Below are 17,845 nucleotides of genomic sequence, written 5' to 3'. Positions count from 1 at the left end.
ATCATGTGTATCATGTATCATGTACATCATATACATCATGTATATCATTGTATATCGTGGGATTGGTTCCTGTGTTTACTATAAGACGTTGCTACTTTGTTGCTCGGTTGATGCTAGGTTCTGGCCATTGTACTTGCTCTCGGTGATAGACTGTAGTTTGTGTGATGTGTACCACTTCTGAACAGGCACCTGACACTTCATGTATGCTCATCTGCCTCTACCATATAGTTAAGTGAAACTGCATTTAAAAAAGATGGACACTCAAATATCAACCGCAAAAGAAAGATAAGTAACTCAGTGAGTTGAAGTTTAAGGCATTTTAGTTTACACAACACTCAGTGCAAATGGAAATGGAGGTGTTTGATCCAAAATTGAGAGCTGGAGAACACTTGACTGGGGAGACATTAGGGAGGGGAGGTGTTCCACAAGTGCACCCTTGTTGGAGGCTGCGGCAGTGGATCCCTCCATGGTGGATCTCAGATCACTGAGCTAAGGGAAGAGGCAGTTCTTGTTCAGGGTTAGAATGCAACTCTTTCGAGCACTGCAGATGTCATGTGGTAAGCTCTGTCTGGCCTGCAGACGCTTGCTCATCTGAGATCAGGCAGATAATACTCTTCCCTCAAATTCTTATCAGATGGTTTTGGTGGCCTGTGAAGCCCCTTCTTCTTGTCACCTCATGGACTTTGACTTATGTGGAATTGACCTTCCTTCTCTTTGTGTTGTGGGGCTAGCCTAGCTTTGGAAGGTGTGCCCATCTCTAGGGATGGTGGTAGATGTTGGGCAGATACGTGTCCCACCTGTGAGAACAGACCTGGTGGTTGCTCGAGGGCTCTACTCTCTTTACAGTTTTGATGATTTAAATACAACAACTTTAGATTAATAGAGAAACAATAGACGCATTCCCACTAAAGACAATGTACCTACATGCTTAGTCCTGTCCAGCTCTTGCAACTCCATGGACTGTAGCCCAGCAGGCTCCTCTGTCCATGAGATTTCCAGGTAAGAATACTGGAGCGAATTGCCATTTCCTTCTCCAGGGGATCTTCCCAACCCAGGAATCAAACTTGTGTCTCCTTTGTTGCAAGTGGATTCTTTCCCCACTGAGCCATCGGGAAAGCCCCTATTAAAGACACACAGGTGACAAAGTGAAAGTGAAGTTGCTCAGTAGTGTCCAGCTCTTTGCGACCTCATGGTCTGTAGCCTACCAGGCTCCTCTGTCCATGGGGTTTTCCAGGCAAGAGTTCTGGAGTGGTTTGCCATTTCCTTCTCCAGGGGATCTTCCCATCCCAGGGATTGAACCCAGGTCTCCTGCATTGTAGGCAGATGCTTTACTGTCTTAGCCACCAAGGAAGATCTTATTACCACTGCTATTAAATTATTTTAATAGAAGTAACAGCAAATGTAGTTGTAAACATTATAAACTTTGGAAAGGAGGAGGTGAAATGTCACTGTTGGCAGCTGATTGGATTGGATTGTTAGAACTTAAACAATAAAATTCAATAAAGTAGTGGGGAGTAAAAAATACATAGAAATAACCTATATGTTAAGTATACATATATATTCTGTATTGTAAGAAACACACACACAGGCACATATATTTGCTAAACAAGGAGGAACTGTTTTTGTTAAAATAAGTATATTTCCAAAATAGATTATGTGCTCTTCTTTCCATAGAGTGAATGTATAATCTGCTTAAGTCATCTACATTTCCATTATAAATTTGACTTTTAAGAATCCTAAGAAGGCATACTAATAATACACAGAAAAGTATTGTGGAAAATATATTTTAATGGCTCCTCTGAGTCTTCATTTGGAATTTCTTATAATCCAGAATTAAAAAAAAATAATTTTATTTATTTTTGGCTGTGCTGGGTCTTCCTTGCTGTGTTGGCTTTTCTTAGTTGCTGTGAGCCAGGCTACTCTATTTTGCAGGCTTCTCATTGCAGTGGCGCCTCTTGTTGAGCACAGGTTGTAGGGCATGCGGTCTTCAGTAGTTGCAGCACGAGGCCTCAACAGTTGGCGGTAACCAGGCTCTAGACTACATGTTCAGCAGTTGTGGCATACAGGCTTAGTTGCTGTGTGGCATGTGAGATCTTCCCAGATCAGGGATCAAACCTGTGTCTCTTGTAAAGGCAGGCGGATTCTTTATGACTGAGCTACCAGGAAGCCCAGCACAGACTTTTAACACCGAAAGAGTAATCACGCAGGTAGAATTTATGATGGAATCTAAAGCAAATTGATCTTCTGTTTTCGTGGCATTGATTTTTAACATTTGTTGATTGGTTAAAGTGTTAAAATTTGCTTTTAAACAATAATTTAATGTAGAGCATGAGCCAGGAGAAATATTTTTTGCAGAGGCAGTTGTTTGGAAAGATGGTTTACATATCTCTACCGCCAGCTCTTTGCCCTTTGAGCAGCAGCAGTGGTGCATCTACTGCTAGCTGTTTAGGCGTCAGAAGTCAGGAGTCGTTCATTTGAAGAGCTGTAGGGCCTGGGGTGAGGGTGTATACATGGTAGTGTTTTGGAAGCTTCTTAGGCAACTCTCTGTTTGGTTTAGCTATGGCTGTTATGTTTGTAATTACATATTATTTATTTTCTAAGATACACAAATAAATAATTGTTCTTTTGTTCCTAGCTCAATAGGATGGAAATAAATGTAGCTTCCCATAGTCTTTGAATTCTAAGTTTACCTACCACACTTTAGGAAATTAGGAGATTTATTTTGTTTTTAATGTACATGAGGAAGAAGAGCCATATTAGCTTCACTCTGTGCATCCAAAAGTCTATATCTGCATGTTCTCACCTTTATCTTCTGCTGTAGTTTAAACTCAACCCCTAAAGACCCTGATTCAAGGAAAATACTATCAGTGCCTGTCTCTGAGCTCTCAATTTTCCAGTCCCAGGGCTTGGAATGTGGAGGAGATGAAAGAAAACAGACTTGAAAATATGCAAACATGAACTCAGACCTTCCCCAGAGCATCACCAGGAACTCCCCCAGTTCCTGAATTTCACTTTAGAATGTGCTTGATGCTTTATCTGAGTTTTGGGTTGTGTTAAGGGAGTGCAGAGTGTAGAAGCTGTTAGATGCACATAGAAAGACTAAAATGCTTCCTTGGAAGAAAACTGATCCTTCGTCTCACCAGGAGAATTGTGTGTTTAATGTGCTTCTTAGACTTAGGGCACAAAGTAGAGACTACAGGTTTGCTTTTGAAACTAGCCATAAATGTTCTTAAACTGAAAAAATTTTGTTACAACCATTCAAGAAAGACTAGGTTGTTCTTAAAATAGTATTGGTCTAGCTTATGTTAATGTTTCCTTCTCAGTATCCCTTAAAATTTATTCTGTCAAAATTTGTATTTAGCCTGTTGATTTTCAATCCATTGTTAATGTCTTTACTCTTTACTAACACACAGGGTTTTTTTTTCCCTTTGAAGAAACTCTAGGGAATCAGAAACCAGTAATCTTGGGAGGTGGGGGGTGCATATGGTGATAGAAATTGGTATTGCAGGGGTTGGAGGGACTGTTGACTGTACACCTTTCAATATTACCAAAAAATTAACCATATAAATATATCATTTATATACAATATTAAAATAAGGGGGGCCTAATTGTTGAGTAAAAATATGCTTGTTGTAGAATAAGTTGAAAATATAAGAAAATACAAAGAAAAATTATAATCAACAATCTCAACCATCTAGAGGTAACATCTCATAGATTACTTCAGTCTGAAAGAAAAGTTGTGTTTATATATACAGTGTTGGCTCTGGTGCTCAGTCACTCAATCATGTCCAACTCTTTGTGACCCCATGGACTGTAGCCCGCCAGGCTCCTCTGTCCATGAGATTTTACAGGCAAGAATACTGTTGTGGGTTGCCGTTTCCCCCTCCAGGGGATCTTCCCAAGCCAAGGGATCAAACGGGTTCTTTACCACTAAGCCACCTGGGAAGCCCATATACAGTGGACCCATGACCAGTGTTAGGGTTTGGGAAGCAGTTGAAAATCAGCGTATAACTTTGATAGTCTTCTCTGTGTCCAGGGTTCTAGATCTGTGAATTCAACCCACCAAGGATTGTATGTATTGTGATTGATTATACTGTGGTGCGTATCTAATGAAAAAAGTCCACATATGAGTGGACCCATGAAAGTCAGCTCCTTGTTTAAGGATTACCTGTACAAATTTGTGCATTTTGACAAAACAATTTATAATGTGTTGTTATTTGAATGAAAACAAAGTAATTAATAAAAACTAAAATTATTCAGTTTTCCAGATTATTAACTATTTTGCTTTCATTCTTTTTCATTGCTGCATAGTTCTACATGTTGAAGTACTTGATTTCACCAGTTCATTATTGTTGGATATACAGATTGTCCTACTTTTCTTTGATTATAATTCCTTGTGAGTTAAACCATCAATAATGATTATTAGATGCAGAATTGCTGAGTCAAAGTCACAGTTTTGTTTTTTTTAACTTTTTAATTTGCACTGGGGTATAGTCAATAACAATGTTGTAATGTTTTCAGGTGAACCATTCATATACATGTATCCATTCTCACCCTAACTCCTCACCCATCCAGGCTGCCACATAACATTGAGCAGAGTTCCATGTGCTATACAGTAGGTCCCTGTTGGTTATCCATTTTGAATATAGTTGTATTTACATGTCTATCCCAGACTCCCTAACTATCCCTTCTCCCCATCCTTGCTCTCTTCCTCACATCACCAGTTAGGTCTCTAAGTCTGTGTTTTGTAAGTTCATTTGTATCTTTTCTGTTTAGGTTCCACATATGAGGGATGTCATATGACATTTCTCTTTCTCTGTCTCTGACTTAACGTCATTCCGTATAACAGTCTCTAGGTCCATCCAGCCACATAGTTATTTTTAAGGCGTAATCAGATTGCCTCCCAGAAGGTGTGTGCTCGTTTGTGCTCATTATGTGTACGAGCATCTCCGTCACTGTGGCTGCATGGCATGCCCAGTTGACCAGCCACTCACTTACAAATTCATTGCAGTATAATAGACGGAACCTGAAGATAGGCAACTCCCAGATTCCTGGTTGTGGGGAGAAAACAATATAGGGCATGTAAGTAAAATTGATCTCATACCCAGTATGTGATTGCTCTTAGGCTGTAGTAGGTATTTTGCACAATTTAAATCTAGAGTATTTGAATATTAGGTTCCTGCACTTAGCCATGATGGGTGAGCTTTTCACTGTCTTAGTTGAACTCTTCTCAGCTGATAGATCAAATTGTATTCTGCCTACTGCTGGCCAAGCATTATAATGGAAGGATGTACAAAATTGAACATTTGCTAGATTAAAATATTCCTAAAAGTGGATGTCCACCTGAATTTATCGAAAGATGAGAGATGGTTGACTAAGTAGTTTGCACACTTGAATCCAGAGAAGATATTGCACCATATTTAACTGTCTCTCGAAATGTTTACTGACCATCTTGTGTTGACATGCAGAGGTACTTTGCTGGCACACTAGCGGTTCTGTGAATTTCACTTTTGGATCTTGGCAGAGAAGGGGGAGAAGAGGCCAGGCAAATAATTGGCAAGAGAAGCAAATAGTTACAAGTCTGTTAACAATGAAGTCTTGTTTGCCCATGCTTGGCCTGTCTGGAGTTCTGAGACTGGATTCCTTAGCTCTGTGAACTGTAGCACAAGAGCACTCCTTTGGTTTAGGGTGCTTGCAACTGTAAGCATGCTGAAGAGAACACAGTCATGTGTATCTTAGTGGGATGAGTATATCCTGTCCCTGTTGCTGCTGCTAAGTCACTTCAGTCGTGTCTGACTCTGTGTGACCCCATAGACGGCAGCCCACCAGGCTCTCCTGCCCCTGGCATTCTCCAGGCAAGAACACTGGAGTGGGTTGCCATTTCCTTCTCCAATGCATGAAAGTGAAAAAGTGAAAGTGAAGTCTCTCAGTCTCTCAGACTGCAGCCCACCAGGCTCCTCCATCCTTGGGATTTTCCAGGCAAGAGTACTGGAGTGGGGTGCCATTGTCTTCTCCCCTGTCCCTGTTAGGACTTAGTATAAAGGCATTAATTGTAGGAAGTGGGCTAGGAATGGTTTATCAGTGCAAGTCTCTGGAATTGCTTCTTAGATCTGTTTGTGTTTTGTGTGTTTCAGAGTGAAAAGGTTACGGAAATCAAGACTGTTACTTTTTTTTTTTTGGTAAAGCAAAGGAGCAAGGGCTGCTTATTTAATAGAGTCTTGGTTGTGAAAAAGATCTAATTTTATAGTGTAAGCTCTTTCAAAGGCTACTACTTAGTGAAATTGTTATTTCACCTAACTTGGGGTTATGATCTGTTAATAAATCTCATAGTTTTATTACAAAATTGAACTAAGAATTAGAATATGATGATACATACTTCTAATTTTACCAGTTTTGAAAGGGTCCTCTTTTTTGGCAACAGTGAGAAAAACTAAGGGCAGAATTTAAAATAGCATGTTTTAGTAGCAGATGAAATGTTTTTAAGAAGTCATGTATCTGGTTGTAGGTCTTTCTTTTGTTCATATGTGTCCTATGTTTCTGTGTTCTGGGTAGATTAGCATTCACCCGCACTCCAGTTTTTAGTCTCACTTCTCTTTTTCTCTTGTGAAATATTTCCTTCAGCAAAAGCATGATGAAAATTAACTTTTAGTAATTAAAATGTTAAATTTTCTCTCTGCTTAACAGCTAACTTTTTGTTTTTGTTTTCAGCATTGGTTGGATGGTACAAAAAGCATCAAAAAGCAAGTAAAAAGTAAGTGATGAAAAAAATTTTGAAAAAAGTTGGAAACTGAATTATATATAATTGCATATTAGAAACTGGTTTCTCATAGTCGGGACATAATGTTTCTGATGAGTTTCTTAGCATCTCCATTTTTCTAAAAATAATTTCAATCCGATATATCGACCCACCCCTTAAATTATAGAGGGTTGATGGTAATTAGGTGCATGTAGTTTGTTTGTTTGTAGTTTGTTTCTAGAACAAAGGCTTGTAGTTTGAAAATGAGATTGAGTTCCCATGAGATGCTTAACTTCTGTTTAGTAGTTACTTACACTGGAATTTTTCTGTTTGCTATCTGCCCTGCTTTAGAAAGTATTTTGAGACTTTAAGGCTGTAACTTTATTTTTTTTTGTTAAGACTAATGAAAAGAAGTTATTCCCATAAAATGTCAGTATTATTCCTAGTGATAGGGGAGAATACCAGTGTCCAGTCCATAGTCCGTCATGTTTTTTGTAGTACCAGATTTTAGGGCACCTCAACTTTTTTACAAAATATTGGGATCTCTGATAATATAGAGGTTAGTGAAATGGTGAAGTGAATTGGAAAGGATGTGAGTGAATTTGCCAGGTGCAGTTAACAACAGGTGTTCTTTTTGCTCTCAAGAAATACAGCTCAGCAGCTTTGTAGGGCTGTTAGCATACACAGTCAAGACTTTTTTATTTGACATATTTGGCCAACTTTTGTAAGTCTTCTGGAGCTGTCTGTTCTTGGGAGCACAGATGATGTGATAGTGCTACATGGTGGTTGGGACATTTAAAAAGTCTACTGATTGTGTTAGGCTTAAGCCTACAGTGTAACCTGAATTATTGCTGCAATAATCTGTTCTCTTTTGTCCACTTCAGTAGATGTTTGACAAGTTTACTGACTGAAAATCCTTACTATTTAAATACCTGTATTGAAAAAATTAACGCCCTCCCTTTTCTTTTAATGGCAGTTGGTTCACCCTATTGTCTGCATCTTCGAGTTAAGTTTTATTCCTCAGAACCAAATAACCTTCGTGAAGAGCTGACCCGGTAAGACCACTATCTAGAATTACATACAAGAGTCAAGTTTCAGTTAGACTAGCCAAAGATGTTGGAAGATTACCTCAATAATTCCTTCAGTTTTACAGTTTATGAAATGGATACTTTGTCCTGGTAACAGGATACCTGACAAGGGAATTTCATTTTGAGACAGTGCTTTTTAAGTGTAGGATGTTTTCCTTTATTTACCAATTTTCAAAATAAACAGTTGGTTCTCTAACATCCTGCAAAACTAACTAACTAGCGAGTTCTGAAGTATCACTATCAACTCATGAATTTTAAACAGGGCAGTTGTGTTTTAATATATTACGTTTTTATGTTTATTGATATTCAAAATTATCTATTTTTGGCCACCCCTGAGAGTTATTTCAGGTTGGCTCCTGACTTTCTTTTTTGACATACCATTGAGTAATGAAAATATTTAATCCTGATTTCTCTTGAATGGTCTTAAATAACTTTAAATAAGTTACAGAAACTGATTTTTATTTTGTCTTGCCTCCTTAGTATTTATCCATTGAGTCTGTATTGCATTTCTATAACTCATGCACATGTACTACTTTTATTAAATAAAAAATTGAATTGCTGAATCCCTTTAGAAGGGTTTCCTCTTGAATATTCTCCTGATGGATAAGAGTGTAGCTGTCATTTGTGTGTATGTAGCTGTATCCCTTTACATACGAGGTGGCTGTGTTGTCAGATCACAGAGCTCATTCTCAGAATTTGCTTTAAACCTTGGTCTTTTGAGAGTGTCCTGAACTCCAGTGCATCCTTCTGACGCTGAATGCCCCTTGTTTCATATTCTTTTTCCTTTATAGACTTTATTGTGGGTAAAGTTTTGTAATTAAGAATGTTTCTTCTCAAATTAGAAGGGCAGGATTATTTTTCACGGTAGATTATTCTGTTTAGTTAAATTTGTGCCTTTTGTTTTTCTTAGGTATTTATTTGTTCTTCAGTTAAAACAAGATATTCTCAGTGGAAAGTGAGTATTAGTTTAAGGTAAACCATGTTTTCTTGAGTAGTTGAAAAAATAAGTTTATAGTTAAATATGAAAAAAAAGCAGTTAACATAAAGTATGTCTTATTTCCATTTATCATAAAACAGAGGTTGTGACATTGGCTTATTTAACACATTTATGTTTTGGTCTCAGATTAGAGTGTCCCTTTGATACAGCGGTTCAGTTGGCAGCTTATAACTTGCAAGGTAAGCAGTTCTTATGTTCGCTGTTAAGAGTGAAGGGTAATTCTTCTTTGTGTGTGTTTGAAGCCTCTCAGAAGATTCATAGTGACATGCCAGAAGAGAAACACCTGTGTTTCTGTAATCTTGCATTAGTATCCAGCTCTGATTCCCTTGTTTCAGAGCATTGCCTTCTTTTCCTTCCCTTTAACTTTATTTGCTACCTTTCTGTCTAATAGTATTTTCAAGCAGAATTTACAGGCTACTTGATAATTCAATACATGTTATGATTCGACCCTCAGCAAATTTTTTCTTTTTATAAAGAATGCAGGGATGTATGAGTAAATTGTTACTGTAGCCACCTGGCTTGCTTTCTTTTGTCTTATTCTTAAGAACAAGTCCATGAAAAGAAATACTTAGCATGTATTTAAAAGTTCCTGATGGTTATTTTAAGAATTTTTTAAAAAGTGTTTTCCAGTCAATGAGATTAATGAAAAACTTACCCTTTTGTACCTTGTTACACTGATCAAATATTTGTTAAACTTAGGCATTTTCTTCTGAAAAAATTGACATTTTAGGAAAATAATAATTTGTCTTTGTTCATAAAATGGAAAGAAACATTTTGGCTGGACTATCTATATATATTAAAATAAAAATAATATTTAATAATTAAGACATTAATAATTTTATGCTTTTTGGGGGTGATTCTGTATTATCCCCAATCTCTCTAAATCAGTAGTATTTATTTTCCGTTGTATGGGTAATAGACTATACTTTCATGTTTTATGATAAACCTAATCTGCTGATACTGTACTTCTATTTTGGAAATCGTGTTTTTCTGTTGATAGAGTAATTGGTGACTGAAGGAAATTTCTGGACTTCAGAAATTTGCTGCTAATGTAAAATGTAGTCTGTCTACAGACTGAAACTTGTTTTTTCATCTTCTGGAATGTTGAATGGATACTAGTTTGGAAGTGCTATACCTTTAGAACTGTAATGATCACAGTGCATAATTGCACGCATCTCTTCTTGAAAGCACATTTTTAATGTTCTACTAATTGCTATGTGAGAATTCTGAAACTCTTGGATCTATAGAAAAGCTGTCATTTTCAATATCTGTGTTCCACCACTTATTGCTCTTTCATTCTGTGTCTCATTTTGTAAGTTTCATGACAGCCAAAATTTATACTTCTTGAAAATGGTCTTTGTGCATTTTTGTGTGTTTAACAAAGCCCTTATTTAAAGTAATGATCACTAAATATTTACTGTCTGATTCATGCATATAGCTCTGTTATATTATCTCTTAACCCTACTTATATTTTTTCCTTAAATAAAATCTTTCTTACTTTCTCTTTTATCCATGGTTACCATTTTTTTTTTTTGGTGGGGGGACAGGAAAGTAGGATTTACTGGTGGGCACAGGTAAGGAGGGGACAGCGCCAGGGCTCTCATGAGTTCAGGGCCCATCATTCGTCCAGGGAGCCACAATTAGGGATGTATTTGACCCACAGCCATCTGGGATGAGCTGTGTTTTTGAATTCGTCCATATTAAACTTAGTAAATCCCCCCTTCTTGGAGAGGTGGATCTTTTAGAAGCCAGGAAACTTGAGCTTGCTTCTCAATAGGGCCTCAATCACAAGCCCCTTGTTCTGCAGCTTGACATTATGACTTAGCCAATGTGGACCCTAGCCTCTGTGCCCTGGGCTTTCCGAAGGTGCCCTGCATCCCTGTCTGGAGCTTATCAGCTCCAGTATAGGACAGCATGGTGCAAGGGATGGAGCCCCACTCAGATGTGAAAACCATCTTTGCCACAGCTTTTCATCATGTACTTATTGGCACAAATATGGGTAGCCCTCAGGGCCTCAGAGTAGAGCTGCTCATACTCATCTGACACTATGGCTGCAGAGTGGGCGTGGTGCAGTTGTTTTTGTGATTCCTCGAAACTTCATCCTGTGTCTTATGCGTCTCATTGTCCTGTGTCTAAAAGTTTACCAAATCCTACTGATTTATTAAGGTCCTTAAGAGTAAATTAACTGAAGTATTACTCCCTCTTCATAAAATGAGCTCCTTGCTTCTTGTTTATGACTTTTTTTTTTGCCCACACCTTGTGGCATGTGGAACTTTCCCAACCAAGGATTGAACCTGTGCCCCCTGCAGTGCAAGTGTGGAGTCTTTAAGGCCCACCATAGAAGCCCTCATTTATGATTTTCTGTTTTTTCAGAATAATCTTTATCAGTTTTATCACACACTCAAGTTCAGTTTTTCTTCACAATTTTAGTATATATATCCTGAACAACATTATGTAGCAGATTTAGTTTGGGGCTTTTAAAGAACTTGGGTTCTACTTATGGTTGTTAGTGGGGAAAGAATGGGAGGAAGGGATAGTTAGGGAGTTTGGGATCCATATGTACACACTGCTATATTTAAAATGAAAAACCAACAAGGGTCTACTGAACAGCACAGGGACCTCTGCTCAGTGTTATGTGACAGCCTGGAGAGGAGGGGCGTTTAGGGGAGAATGGATACATGTATGTGTATGGCTGAGTCACTCTGCTGTCTACCAGAAACTAGCACAACATTGTTAATTGGCTATACTCCAGTATAAAACAAAAAGTTAAAAAAAGAAAAAACAAACTTATGTTCCAGACAGAAGAGCAATTTCTTCAAGTGAAGTGGAAGTGAGAATATTTTCCAAGGTTGTTGTGAAGTTACATGACAGTATGTCTGCAATATGACTATTGTGTAAAGTAGATTAGATGCTTAGTAAAATGTAAGTTATTACCATTTTTAGGATTATCTCAAAGTAGGACTCGTACTTTTTCTCTCCATGGCCGAATTCTTTATCAAAATGAAAGTGTTTTAATTTAAGTAAAATATTTTTAAAGGAAAACGTTCTAAAGAACAGAAAATGAGAATCATCATTTTCCCTCCATTCCCAAACCCAGTACAGAGATAACCGCAGATGGACACATAAATGTGTGTGCACTATCCAGTAACTTTTCTTTTTTATTTCTTTGGGATTAATAATTTAAAATTCCAGGGGGACAGCAATTATATCTTACAGTGATGTTTAATGTCATGTTCTGTGCATAATAGCTTCTTAGTAGATGCTAGCTAATTGTTTTTTTAAAAGGATTGCTGAATATTTTTGTTTGTACAAAATATACAGTCAAAATACAGTCAATATACAGTCAAAAGCTATTTCTCTGTGTAAGGCTAAAAGATTGTCAGAAGCTAAGCATTGTACAGTATGACTCAATTAGGAGTAAGACATTTAATTGAAAATATACTACTAGCCACAATTATATGATTTGTGCATATAGACAGATAAGTCACAAGTCTAAGCTGGATTTATTTTTGGTAATGGTCTGGGTGTTATGAATGCCTTGTAGTTTAAGAAAGTCTAATCTTCTATTAATAAGTGGGTATTGAAGAAGGATTCAGCAGGAAGTAAACTTATTAAGAAAACATAACCTTGTGAAACTTAACATTTGTAGCTGAACTTGGTGACTATGACCTTGCTGAGCACAGTCCTGAACTTGTGTCTGAGTTCCGGTTTGTGCCTATTCAGACAGAAGAGATGGAGCTCGCTATATTTGAGAAATGGAAAGAATACAGGTACTTTAACATCACCACAACAGTGATTTCACATTTGTTTTCTTCTGTTTCTCTTACTTAGCATAGAATTCATTGTATATTTATAATCATCTTAAAATTTATTATTTTTTACATTTCAGAGGTCAGACCCCAGCACAAGCTGAAACCAATTATCTGAATAAAGCCAAGTGGTTAGAAATGTATGGGGTTGATATGCATGTGGTTAAGGTAAGCACTGTGATGTGATGCTTTTTAAGAAAGTTATTCCTTCAAGACTCAAGGTAACTATGGAATCTCTTAGTATGAAGGAGAGTGTATAATTTGCAGGGGCTCTACTGGGTACTTTGGATGTGTGGTTATGAAGATTGAGAATAAATACTGAATGATGAGAGTCTCACACAAAAACTTGTTATAAGAAAGAAGACAGCCAAAATTTCCAAAAAGGTGTCTGTGGTTTTAAGTTGTCACTGTTGTTTTCTTTTTTTAAGTTTTTGAATCACTTTTTTTTCTTTCACTTCATATTCATATCATCTTTTATCATGTAAGCTTGAGTAGGCTCTGTAAAAATGAAAATAATTTAGAAAAGTTGAAGATTTGTAGCTTGAGGGGACTTTGATGCAAGCTGATGATTTTGATGAGGCAAGCTGTGCCTGCGTACATACTAAGTCGATTCAGTCACGTCTGACTCTTTGTGACCCTATTGACTTTTAGCTTGAGGGATCCTCTGTCCATAGGATTCTCCAAGCAAGAATACTGGAGTGGGTTGCCATGCTCTTCTGCATTGATAAGCTCTAGTCTAGTATAACTTACAGAGTGATAAGTTATTTCTAGTTTTAAAAGCTCAATTTTCCCAGAAATGCAGTTTTTTTTCAAAATCTGTGACTAGATTTGGGAAGACTCTGGAAAACTTTCTTCTGTGTGGCAGTATCACTACCTGTATGTCTTCCAGTGAACACATACGTTAAAACTATAGTATCTCAATGAACTAAATCTGGATGAGTTTTCCTAAGAATGTTATTTTGGATGTTTTAATTGTTGAAAGCACCTTCCACATTAATATTAGCCTGTATGTAATTAATATAATTCAGTATGAAAAGAAAAACAGTCCTTTGAAAATGTGAACCCTGCTTTATACAGATAAAGCTAACACATATTGCTCCCCTGAAATTAGGCCAGAGATGGGAATGACTACAGCTTGGGACTGACCCCAACAGGAGTCCTTGTTTTTGAAGGAGAGACCAAAATTGGCTTATTTTTTTGGTAAGCAGAGTTAATGTCAAAGATAATTACTGTTGTTTTGTTTTTTTAAATGAATAAAAACACTTATATGAAGTTAGAACATAAAATAGAATTTGGACATAGTTCTGACAAGCTTGTAAGTGAATTGCAACTCTCTCCTGTTATCCTCCTATTTATCTATAATCCTGCTTCTCCAAGCCAGTGTTTAAAACTCTTAATTGCATTTTCTGTTAGTTTCAACATATGCCAAAATACGTACTTAACATAAATATTTTCTAGTTCTGTGTGTTAACTGTTCACATGGACACTCTCCCTGTCATGTGGTTATGTGGCTGTTTGTGTTTCTTGTTCCACAGTCCTTTTACTCCCTGCTCCTCACTGTATGCTGTGCTGTGCTTAGTCACTTAGTCATGTCTGACTCTTTGCGACCCCATGGACTGTAGCTTGCCACGCTTCTCTGTCCACGGGGATGTAGCCCCATGGACTGTAGCCCACTGGGCTCCTCTGTCCAGGCAAGAACACTGGAGTGGGTTGCCATGCCCTCCTCCAGGGGATCTTCCCAAGCCAGGGATTGAACCCGGCTCTGCCACCGATTCTTTACCGCCTGAGCCACCAGGGAAGCCCAAGAATACTGGAGTGGGTAGCCTATCCTTTCTCCAGGAGAGCTTCCTGACCCAGGAATCAAACCTGGGTCTCCTGCATTGCAGGCAGATTCTTCACCAGCTGAACTACCAGGAAATCCCACCCCTCACTGTATAGGAAGGAAATGCTAATGCTTTTATCCTTCTTTGGAGCTATGCTTCTCTTTCTGAGTCCCAACTTCTGTCATCCATATGTTTCAATTATATTTGCATATTACTTTTACATCAAGGGTAGATATTACTTGGATTTCATACCATGATTAAGTTCTTCAGGTTTTGTTTGATTGTTTCTAAAAGCTGAAAATCAGAAAATAGTGTTTATATTATAATGTCTTTGTGGAACTGGTGTGAAGCTTAGTAGTAAACTGGGGTTATATGCAGGGGCTGAAGAGGGCTCTTGTATAATGTACTGGTTCATCTGTTCCTCTGTTGTTTCCTGCTTCATAGCACGTCAGGACCCTTCACTTGAAGTCTGCCAGTGCCAAACTCAAATTCTTAAATACCCAGTTGCTTTAAATATAGGCTAGCAAGTAATAGTTTTAGCCTTTCAGAGCCTGCGTGGTTTGCATGTCTCATTGCAAACTGCACTTCACATCTGTTAGCTGGCTATAGATAAGCAAATCCTGTATCTGTAAGAGCCCCCACACTTCTACTGCCCTTTGGAGCTCTGTGGCTCAGAGGCCTCTCCTGGTAGACACAGAAGCCCCCTCCGTGGTCCGCCTCCTTCCTCAGGGTTTCCTTACCCTCTTTTATCCTGCATGGGGGCCTGGGCTGCCTTCTTGGGAAGGTCTGCAGTGTGAAAGGATACTTCTCAGTAGAGCTCATCATGTGATACTGTTGTCTTTGCTCCTGTCTTTTTCTTGATCAGCTCTGAAATCCTTGAACTCAACTGGGAGTATGTTTCCTTTGTTATCCTAGAGCCTTAGCCTTTAGTCATCCCACACATCCCTTTAAGTGACCTGCCTTTGTCTTCTCCAGTTCAGTCCAGTCGCTCAGTCGTGTCCGACTATTTGCGACCCCATGGACTGCAGCACTCCAGGCCTCCCTGTCCATCACCAACTCCCAGAGTTCACTCAGACTCATGTCCATTGAGTCCGTGATGCCATCCAACCATCTTATCTTCTGTTGTCCCCTTCTCCTCCCGTCTTCAATCTTTCCCAGCATCTTAAATTATTTCAAATTCTCCAGGGTTTCCTGAGATGGCTGTTTTCCAGTTGTAATTGTTGACTCTTCCAAGCTGCTCTCTGTCTTGGGACTTCTTTTTCCTGTTTCCTCAGTTATGAATCTATGTTGTCTTCCACATTTTCCTTTCTTTGCTTTTGTTTTTCTGATATATATCCTTAGGTGATGCTTAAGAAAAGACTATTAGAGGTAAATTATTTGAATCCTTGGATGCCTTAAAATTATTTAGTCTTCTCTTATGCTTTCTTGATAATTGGGCTGAGAATGGACTTTTAGATGTAAAATTATTTTACCTTAAAAAGTTGAAGATAGTATTTCATTTGTTTTTGCATCGCCTAGAGGTTCCTTGGGAGATTTGAATGTAACACCTATTTATAATTGTCCCTTGATGGGCTGTGTATCTCCCTAGTTCTTTATGTGTTAACTCTCTGACCTTTCTAGCCTGCCCTGGGGCAGATGGAACATTCTTATGGCCCGAGAAACTCCAGGTCGAGAGATAAGGAGAGCATCTTGTGTACTACCTCATAAAAATCTGTTGAATTAATACACCACATAAAACACGAGAGCACCTGCCACTTACTCGGCATTGTGTAAGAATTTGTTACACCTAAGTGCCAGATTCTCCTATTACATTTCTTTACTCCTTGTTTTAGTACAGGTCTTGTAAATAAGATCTATTGTGCAATTCTATTTTATGTAAGATATATTTAAAAATTGATGAGAGTCATGTTGTTTTCACACTCACAGTTCATAGAAGCACAGAGATAAGTTCAGTGGATTGCTTAGGATTTGTGGGAGATGAAGTTGGAAAGTAGGCCATAAAGTGAGGTTTAAATTTTTTTTTTTTTTAAATTACAGATGTCTTTGACCATAAAGTGGCTATAGAAAAGAGTTGAAAATCAGTAATCTGGGTTTTTTTAATGCCTTTTAGAAATCTTTTATCTTTTTTCTTGTGTCCAGTTCCTGTGCTGCTATAACATTATTAGCCTTGGAAAATTTCTTTCATAGGAACTTGTGACTATATATGATATATATATATATATTTTTTTTTTCTTCATTTCATTTTTTCCTTAACATTTTTAATGTCTTAAATATATGCAGCATAAGTTTTGCCAAAGGTATTGCTTTTTAAATTTTTTTCTGTTATCTTAACTATTTTTTAGATTGGAGATGTTTTCGCTGAGCATTTCAGGTTATGTTTACCCTTTTACCAGCTTTCAATTCAGAAGTTAGATGATCAATGCACTTGAAGTAACAGCAAATTTTTTAAACTTTGAGAACATTTATTTGAAATCTGGCTGTTATTCTCATATTGTTATAGGCCCAAGATAACCAGATTGGATTTTAAGAAGAATAAACTAACGTTGGTGGTTGTAGAAGATGATGATCAGGTAGGAATTATATTGTATTACATATTTAACAGTGACTGTGTTATATGGTAACTTAATTCTCTAAAAGGGGAAACACACTGTTCTATAGTCATAGAACAGAAACTTAGTAAAATTAATAATGTAATTCCTTGCTTTATGTCACACTGTTCTATAGTCATAGAACAGAAACTTAGTAAAATTAATAATGTAATTCCTCGCTTTATGTCACACCATCTTCAAACTGTAGTTTTCTGTCTTTAAGATTAAAGATTAAATAAAAGACTGTTCTTGTTCCTTTGTTGATGAGTGTGTATCTCAAGTGTATAAAAAATTATATCTAAATGGCCTTGTGCCTTTAGTTCATGATCAAAAAAGATTAATCAAAAAGATGTACCTAATATTTTTTAATAAAGCCTTCTATACTAAGGATAATCTGTTTTTCAGTTAAATCTAGTTCCTAATTGATAAACTCATAACAACATGAATGAATCTCAAATGAATTATGCTAAGGGTAAGTAGTCTGATTAAAAGATTATGACTATATGATTCCATTCTGTGACAGTCTAGGAAAGGCAGCCCTTACAGGAATAGGGAATCACTCACTGATCCTTTGGGACTGGGTGTGTGAGGAGGCTTGACTGCAAAGAAACAGCACAAGAAATTTGGGGGTTGAGAGAACTATTCTGTATCCTGATTTTGGTGATGGTTGCATGACTCTGTACATTTTCAAAAACCACGGAATTGTGAGTAATTTTATTTCATGCCAAGTAATAACATTGGAAATATATAGACAGATATAAATAAAAGCAAACAGGTCAAATGTTAAAAAGATGTGTATGCACA

The 17,845-nt window shown here is 37.5% G+C and overlaps 1 protein-coding gene across 4 annotated transcripts in view; it reads left to right on the top strand.

The window, feature by feature from the left end:
• Positions 1-17,845, top strand: part of EPB41L5 (erythrocyte membrane protein band 4.1 like 5) — a 167,408-nt gene that overhangs the window by 47,744 nt on the left and 101,819 nt on the right. For all 4 annotated transcript variants that reach the window (XM_070389247.1, XM_070389240.1, XM_070389237.1 and 1 more), the window contains exons 4-11: positions 6,709-6,751; positions 7,713-7,791; positions 8,735-8,779; positions 8,948-9,000; positions 12,471-12,591; positions 12,711-12,798; positions 13,742-13,830; positions 16,954-17,023. In XM_070389247.1, the coding sequence (XP_070245348.1) occupies positions 6,709-6,751; positions 7,713-7,791; positions 8,735-8,779; positions 8,948-9,000; positions 12,471-12,591; positions 12,711-12,798; positions 13,742-13,830; positions 16,954-17,023 (588 nt within the window). The remainder of the gene's footprint in view (positions 1-6,708; positions 6,752-7,712; positions 7,792-8,734; positions 8,780-8,947; positions 9,001-12,470; positions 12,592-12,710; positions 12,799-13,741; positions 13,831-16,953; positions 17,024-17,845) is intronic.

Source organism: Bos mutus, chromosome 2, assembly GCF_027580195.1.
Source record: "Bos mutus isolate GX-2022 chromosome 2, NWIPB_WYAK_1.1, whole genome shotgun sequence".
NCBI classification, from domain to species: Eukaryota; Metazoa; Chordata; class Mammalia; order Artiodactyla; family Bovidae; genus Bos; species Bos mutus.
This window is presented reverse-complemented; position numbering and strand designations above follow the sequence as displayed.